The 7,915-nt window shown below is 55.1% G+C and overlaps 1 protein-coding gene across 2 annotated transcripts; it reads left to right on the top strand.

Moving 5' to 3' along the window:
* The first annotated feature begins 33 nt into the window (after nucleotides 1-33).
* On the top strand, nucleotides 34-6,039 carry MRPL38 (mitochondrial ribosomal protein L38). Of its 2 annotated transcripts, XM_034640432.1 has the most exons (9): nucleotides 34-193; nucleotides 300-479; nucleotides 2,839-2,973; nucleotides 3,065-3,273; nucleotides 3,796-3,868; nucleotides 3,950-3,995; nucleotides 4,955-5,113; nucleotides 5,344-5,480; nucleotides 5,678-6,039. In XM_034640432.1, exons 1-9 carry the CDS (start codon nucleotides 127-129, stop codon nucleotides 5,812-5,814), a joined length of 1,143 nt encoding a protein of 380 aa, XP_034496323.1. In that variant the 5' UTR covers nucleotides 34-126; the 3' UTR covers nucleotides 5,815-6,039. The 2 variants fall into 2 exon arrangements, with proteins under 2 accessions (XP_034496323.1, XP_034496324.1); XM_034640433.1 differs by lacking the exon at nucleotides 4,955-5,113.
* The last annotated feature ends 1,876 nt before the right edge of the window (nucleotides 6,040-7,915 follow it).

Here is a 7,915-nt window from a genome sequence, read left to right as displayed (position 1 = left end):
GGGGGTGTGGCTCGCAGGACGCGAGCCCGGGGGCGGGGCTTGGCGGGGCGCTCAGGCGCTGCTCCGGCCACCTCTGCCGGGTCCTAGGCGGCGGCAGCGGGGGAGGGGCCGCAGTCCTGGGGAAAGATGGCGGCGCCCTGGTGGCGAGCTGTGCTGTATGGAAGTCGGAGGTGGCGGGGCTTCAGCACCTCTGGTGAGGGTTCTGAGGCGGGGGGCTCTTGGAGGTCCCCGTATAGCCCGATTCCGGGGGCTCGAGACAGCGTCTGCCCCTGGCCTCACGTCCCACTGTCTGCCCGCAGCCGCCCTCGGCCGCCGAACCGCCCCTCTGGGGCCGATGCCCAACGAGGACATCGATGTGACCAACCTGGAGCGGCTGGAGAAATACCGCAGCTTCGACCGCTACCGGCGCCGGGCGGAGCAGGAGGCGGGGAAACCGCACTGGTGGCGGACCTACCGGCAGCACTTCGTGGAGGAGTCAGGTCCGGAGCGGGCGCTGTGGGCACCGGCCTCGCGACCAGGGGGCACGGGGGCCGCCGGCCTCCTCCCCGAGCACTAGCGGAGGGGGCCTGTCAGCGCCCACGTGTGCACCTTGGGCCGTTTAGTCCCACCAGGATTTTTCACACCTTTGGTTCTACTTGGAAGATTCCCTTCCCCCGCTGTTAAGAGTTCCATCTTATACTCCTAAAATCCTTTCCAGACTTCTCCCCACCCTCCCATTCCGTCTTAGAAAGTCCATTTGTGCTCCTAAAATGCCGTGTGTAGCCCTGGCCACACCCTATCCTTTCTTTTCACTGGCCCTCCCCCCGGAGTGGGATCCCTAAGGACGGGGATCTTGCCTGTCTTGACCGCTATTTGATCCTTGCACCCGCATAGTGCTTGGCACATAGGTGTGCAGCTCTTTCCTGAATGAGATTGAAAGCTCTAGGCAAAGTGACTCGGGGATCCTGCCCTTGAGCGACCTACTTCCTGCGTACATCCTTTTGGAAAGCATTTAGGGAGACAGTTTTATGATGGTTGAAGACGCAGGGATAGAATCCACATTACTGATTTAAACCCAAGTCAGCTTCTTAGGAGTTGACGCTGGCAGGCCAGGTCCAGGGACCTAGAGAAGGATTCTTGATGCACACAGGATAAAAATCAAACTCGAGCCAGCAGAAGGTGAAACCAGAGTTTATGGAGGGTATAGAAAGAGTGCAGGTGCAGACAGTGTGTTTGGGAGATTCAGAAAGGAAAGGAGGGAGTCTCCTCTTTGCTTGGGGCTTGGGGTTTTTTTATTGAGGATTGTGGTCTGGTGCACATGACCTCTCAGGCATCCAGGAACCAGTTAGAACAAAGATAAGGGCGCAAGTTATTCCTTGGAGCCAGGGGGTCTTGGCATTGAGATGTCTGGAGCTGGTTGTCTGGAACACACATACTGTGGCTTTGTGCGGTCATTCTCACCTGGTCCTTCCTTAGATGTTATCTGTTCTTTTTTTTTTTAAGACTTTATTTATTTGAGAGAGAGCATGAGCAGAGGAGAGGGGCAAAGGGAGAGGGAGAAGCAGACTTCCTGCTGAGCAGGGAGCCCAATGCTGGGTGCCATCCCAGGACCCCAGGATCATGACCTCAGACCCTTAACCGACTGAGCCACCCAGGCACCCCTAGATGATATTTATTCTAAAGAAATCATTAATTCCTTGTTCTTACAAGAGGTATTAAGAGGCATCTGTAAAGTGGGGCTGTGGGTCCTAGCAAAAACAGAAACAAGAAGGGGTGTGTGGCTGGCTCGGTTGGCAGAACATGCACCTCTTGCTTTCAGGGTTGTGAGTTCAAGCCGCATGTTGGCATGGAGTTTACTTAAAAAAAGAAGCAGGAAAAGGAGCAAAAAGCATATTTTTATGGAGTCCTTCAGTTTCCCTGTCTCAGAGTGACTTGCCTGAATTTCAGTTTCCTCAGTGTAAAATAACTGTGTCTGTCACAAAATTGTTGTATTAAAGGTTGCAGTCCATTGGATTTTTTTTAGACAAATGCATCTTTGATGAGGGTTCAATGCATCTTACTTATTGTTAGCGTCTAACGTAAACGGAAAAAGTATTGGATCAAAAATCTTCCTGGGCCTTGTTACTCAGTGTGTTCTGAGACTAGCAGCACAGGCATTACCTAGGAGCTTGTTAGGAATGCAGAATCTCAGGCCCCACACTGACCTGCTGATTCAGAATCTGAATTTTAACAAATTTCCCAGGTGACTTGTATGGTGAGTCCATTAAAGTATGAGAAATGCTTCTTTAAGTCTTTATAGCTTCAGCTAATTCTACCAAGGACTCACGTAGATGTCCATGGCCAGGTGTGAACAGGCTTGAAGGTCATCCCAACCATAATTGAGATAATCATCTATCCACCTGTATTTGACCTAGATGGTGTGACTTGGTTTAGGGATCAGAAAATGCAATCTCAGGGGTGCCTGGGTGGCACAGCGGTTAAGCGTCTGCCTTCGGCTCAGGGTGTGATCCCGGCGTTATGGGTTCGAGCCCCACATCAGGCTCCTCTGCTGGGAGCCTGCTTCTTCCTCTCCCACTCCCCCTGCTTGTGTTCCCTCTCTCACTGGCTGTCTCTATCTCTGTCAAATAAATAAATAAAATCTTTAATAAAAAAAAAGAAAAGAAAGAAAATGCAATCTCAAGTCGAATCCAGTTTGCTTAGCAGTTGGACCCTGTCTGGGTTTCTGAAGCAGACTGCACACTAGGGTTTAGTTTTGTGAATTAAAGGGTAAGCTTTACCAGCAGAACTTGGGCAAGTGAGAGGACTAGGTAGGGACTGGCAGCTTGATCCCACTTTCTGCAACATACCTTCCCTCCCCAGATCCCAAAGACAAGATTGACATTGGGCTGCCACCACCCAAGGTCTGCCGGACCCACCAGCTGCTGGAGCGAAAACGTGTCCTCCGGGAGCTGCGTGCCAACTCAGAGGAGGAGCGAGCTGCCCGCCTCCGCACAGGTAAGCCCTCTCGGGACACCCCCCCCCCCCCCCCCCCCCCGCCGTGTCCCTGCCGCGACCCTGCATCCTAACCGGCATCATTCCTTACCAGCACGCATCCCGCTGGAGGCTGTGCGGGCCGAGTGGGAGAAGACCTGTGGCCCCTACCACAAGCAGCGCCTGGCTGAGTACTGTGGCCTCTATCGAGACCTGTTCCATGGTGCCACCTTCGTGCCCCGAGTCCCCCTGCATGTGGCCTATGCTGTGGGTGACGATGACTTGATGCCCGTGTACCACGGCAATGAGGTCACTCCAACGGAGGTAACTGCTCACTTGTGCCCCTCCCCGCACTGCGTGTATAGACACATCCCACCATGGGACCACACACAGCTCCTTTTTGAAAGCTCTTACAGAGGTGGTTTTTATGGTGGTTAAGGGCATAAGCATGGTACCTGTGTAGGCTGGTTTGGGGTTCTGTTCTTCTCCGTCTCCCCCTTTTGGTTTCCTGGTAAACAACACCACGGTAATTACAAAGGAAGGACTTTAAGAAGAAAGAAAAAGAAGCTCCATCTTGACATACTCCTGCCGCTAGCCCCTGTCGTCAGAGTCCTCCTAGCCTGTCCATTGATGGGAGGGCCACCTTGTGGTTCAGACAGAGAGCTGGCCAGGCTCCTCTGCAGGGTTCCTTCTATAAGCTTCTCTTTGCTGACCTGCCCCTCAAAGGACCATCAAGCGCATTTGGATCAGAGTGGGCTCTCCCTTCTCCAAAGCTCCCTCAGACCCCTGCCCGCCAGAAGGTCTGTTTACCTGGGGGTGACACCTTCCCTGTTGTCTCTCCACCAGGCTGCGCAGGCCCCAGAGGTGACCTATGAGGCAGACAAGGGCTCCATGTGGACACTGCTGCTCACCAACTTGGGTAGGTGTCTGGGGAGCTGGGGCGGGGCCTGGCGGGAAGGGCAGCGGGGCCCGGCAGTTAGTGGGGTCTGTTTGTGTGCAGATGGACACCTGCTGGAGCCGGATGCTGAATATGTCCACTGGCTGGTGTGAGTACCTGGGCTGGGGGAAGGGGTCAGAGGCATGTGAGGAGGCCCTGGTATCCTGGAAAGAACTCCACCGTGGATTCCCTGTGCAACTTTGGATTAACCTCCCACCCCAGGGGTGGCCCCTCACCTCTGCTTCCTGATGCTGTCAAGAGCTCTGTGATCCACTGGCTGAAGACAGGTCCAGAAGAGAAAGCAGGCAGTAGGCCTTGGCTGTTCCCACAGGCCTCTTCGTCTTCCTGAACTCATTTCCTCATCTGTAAATCTAGGTTAATGCCACCCCATGCCTTAGCCACGCTGAGGGGCTCTGTGACAGTCAGATGGGAAAAGGACGGTGAGAGGCCTCTGGCAGCTGTGACTGCCCAAGCTGTGCTGCATTTGTTTTCTCAGTGGCCTTTGGCTGTGGCGCCAGGGTGGAAGAGGTCAGGCAGCTGACCCCAGCTGTAGGACTTCTGGATCATTGGGGCTAGTGACTGGGAGGCTGGTTTCTATCATCTTTAGTCAGCTGCAGTTACTAGTCTGTGCAGCAGGACCTTCTGGGGAGTTCTGTGTGGGGCAGGTACAGTGGCCATCCTGGTGTCGGGTTGGGCAAACGCTCCCTGACAAACCCTACGGCCTTCAGGAACCAGATGCAGCCCAGAGGTGGTGTGGCTCTCTAGCCTGAATGGCCATGGTGGCCCCACCGACTCCCCACAGCCTAGTAAATGGGCTGCTAGACATCACTTTCTCCCTGACCATCTCTAGGACCCCTGTCCCCAGCCTCTGAGCCCCTCCTGTTCCCTTCCCAAGTTTGCATTCTGTCCGAGGGTTTGCAGAGCGGTGCCTCCGGCATAACTGTTGGATGAAGACCATTTTAGGGTGTGTCCTCCCAGGGAGTGCGTCCCTCTCTAGGGAGTGTGAAGATGGCAGTGCTGCCACTGCCGCCTTCCTTGATAATTCATGGATACTCTTCCTCCCGCCAGAACCAACATCCCAGGCAACAGCGTGGCTGAAGGACAGGAGACTTGTCCCTACCTGCCCCCATTCCCTGCCCGAGGCTCTGGCTTCCACCGCTTTGCCTTCCTGCTCTTCAAGCAGGATAAGCCGATTGACTTCTCTGGGGACACCCGGCCCTCACCCTGGTAATCTGCGCCCCCCCCATACACATTCCCTCTCCCCTCTCACGCCACATTCCCCGGAAGGGTCTGTCCTGCTCGGTTCTCCTGCTCAACTTAGGCTTGAGATGGGCAGGAGGGTAGTTGTGCTAGGTGGATCCTAAGCGGCTTCTCAGGATCGCTTGTGGGGCTAGAGGAGGGGTGTGGGGCTCTGATGCCCTATTCCCTGCTCTTAAGTGCTCCCCATCTTCTTATAGCTACCAGCTTGCCCAGCGGACCTTCCACACTTTTGATTTCTACAAGAAGCACCAGGAAGCCATGACACCAGCTGGCCTGGCCTTTTTCCAGTGCCGCTGGGATGATTCGGTCACCCACATCTTCCACCAGCTTCTGGGTAAGGCCAGAGTGGGCTGGGGGCAGGGCAGGGGCGGCTAGCCCGAGCTCACAGACCTCTTCTGACCTACCAGGGAGAAGTGCCACTGGGAGGCATGCCACTCCTTGGGTGGGCTGGCTAGGCAGTCCCAGGCTAACAGATGAGGGAAAGGGGCTCAGTCCAGCATCAGTCCACACCCATACCCCCTCTTCCTGCAGACATGCAGGAGCCCGTGTTTGAGTTTGTGCGGCCACCCTCTTACCACCCCAAGCAGAAGCGCTTCCCCCACCGGCAGCCCCTGCGCTACCTGGACCGGTACAGGGACAGTCACGAACCCACCTATGGCATCTACTAAGTGGCCAGAGTGCTACCCACCTCAGAAAGTGAACCGGGCCTCTCAGGCTCCACCAGCAGGAACAATAAAGACACAGCTCCACTGGTCCGGGCTGTGGGCTTCTAGGCCCTGCCTGAGGCAGCCCCTTTGTGGTCCTCCCGACAAGCCCAGGGTTTGAGAATGAAAAGAGCTCTCCGAGGGTGGTGGCAGGGGTAGAAGATGTGAATAAAGATGATTTTTGCTGTAGCTGGTCTGGGTCTGTGTTCTGGGAGCGCTCCAACCCCGCGATGGATCTGTAATCCTTCATGGATGGAAAGAGAACTGCCTTCTGCCTCAGGAGGTGACCCCCTCAACTCTGCCTCTGAAGGGTGTCAGGCCCTGAGATCAAGTGTCGAGACGGGTCCAGAAGAAAGGCAGTGGGACTTGGCTGCTTGCATAGATCTCTTGAAAGAGCTTTGCCAGCTCTGAGCATTGGCCCCTTGCTGGATATTCACAGCATGGTTGGTGGCAGGCTCCTGGCAATGGGCTGGGATGCTCTGAATGAGAAGCAGGTCTGAGACCTCTGGGCACACCCTTGCTTGGGGCCCAGAAGGCCCCTCTACCCTTGCTGGATGGTTAGAGTATTATTTCTCGTCTCTCTAAGTAGCCAGTCAAGACCTTCCTTTCCCAGGAAGAGGAGCTTCCTGTATTATTACAACAAAGAAGAAGGAATGTTGCATTGCAGTGAGAGGGTACTCTGTCTCAAAATTAGGCCAGGTTGGTTAGAAAAACAAGGAGGACTAACCCTCCATCAACTCACTTTGGCCCAGCACACTGGCCCATGGCAGGTGGGTTAGAGTAAGGACCCCTCCCCTCTGCTAATCCTCTATAAAAAGTAAGGTTCCAGGGGTGCCTGGGTGGCTCAGTTGGTTAAGTGTCTGTCTGCCTTTGGCTCAGGTCATGATCCTGGGGTCCTGGGATCAAGCCCTGCATTGGGCTCCCTGCTTTGCGGGGAGTCTGCTTTTCCCTCTCCCTCTGACGCTTCCCCGCCCCTTGTGTGCTCTCTCTCTGCTCTCTCTTTCAAATAAATAAATAAATTTTTTTTAAAGATTTTATTTATTTATTCGATAGAGATAGAGACAGCCAGTGAGAGAGGGAACACAAGCAGGGGGAGTGGGAGAGGAAGAAGCAGGCTCATAGCGGAGGAGCCTGATGTGGGGCTCGATCCCATAACGCCGGGACCACGCCCTGAGCTGAAGGCAGACGCTTAACCGCTGTGCCACCCAGGCGCCCCTCAAATAAATAAATAAAATTTAAAAAAAAAAAAAAAGTGAGGTTCCCGAAGAGCTCCCACCTGCAAACAAGGAACTGCCCAGCAGGGGGCGCACACGGAGAGTGGATTAGAAAAGCAGTTGAACCGTTGCTTTGGGTTTCCACTAAAGGGGGTTATGAAAAGAACACTGTTGATTGGTCTCTGTGTTGGTGACCAGAAATTTCCACCTCACTGTTTACTTTAAAAGCACCAAAATTTGGCGTAGCTTAGAGAAAGGAGACACCCCAATCTGGCAAATGCCTGAAACAGCTCAAGGAAAAGGGCAGCAGAGAATCTTCTGGCAGGAGATCCTATAAGGAGCATGAGCTGTGTGTCCAGTGCTCTTACTGACCGGCGCAACCTCGTGCAGTCTCATTTAACCACCAAAACTTCTGGGAAATAGCTGCTGTTGTCCAGGTTTACAGATGAGGGGCCCAGAAAGGGTTCCGCGGGGGCCCTCAGCCAGGAAGAGGCTCTGAGGCCCAACGGGTTTCCCAAAAGTTCTGCTCCCTGGAGGCGGGGGGCCGCTCCCCAACACAGGAGCTGCTTAACGAGGGCTTGGGGAAAGGTATGGAGCTCCCTCGGACCACCGAGAACCAGACCCCAACTCCCATCCTGGGGCGGCATTTGGCAGCAAGGGTGGCTCGGAGCCTACGCAGAAGGGAGAAAGTGGGAGCGGCGAGGGCCCACGTACTCTTGGTGGGGGAGGCAAGACCCGCTCTGCTACAGCTAGACCGGCCCTCGCTCCTCCCCGCCCCCACCGCGCCTCGCACCTCCCACCCTCTCTCGGAGGCCTCGCCCCCGCCCCGCGCTTCACCGCCCGCCCCCCCC

The sequence above is a fragment of the Ailuropoda melanoleuca genome, chromosome 13, assembly GCF_002007445.2.
Source record: "Ailuropoda melanoleuca isolate Jingjing chromosome 13, ASM200744v2, whole genome shotgun sequence".
NCBI lineage: Eukaryota > Metazoa > Chordata > Mammalia > Carnivora > Ursidae > Ailuropoda > Ailuropoda melanoleuca.
The sequence above is the reverse complement of the archived record's forward strand: the minus strand, read 5'-3'. Positions and strand labels throughout refer to the sequence as shown.

Coding starts and splice junctions, on each gene's coding strand:
- MRPL38 (XM_034640432.1), top strand. CDS start 127: ATGGCGGCGCCCTGGTGGCGAGCTGTGCTGTATGGAAGTCGGAGGTGG. Junction 480..2,838: donor GCACTTCGTGGAGGAGTCAG/GTCCGGAGCGGG, acceptor TTCCCTCCCCAG/ATCCCAAAGACAAGATTGAC. Junction 5,114..5,343: donor GACACCCGGCCCTCACCCTG/GTAATCTGCGCC, acceptor ATCTTCTTATAG/CTACCAGCTTGCCCAGCGGA.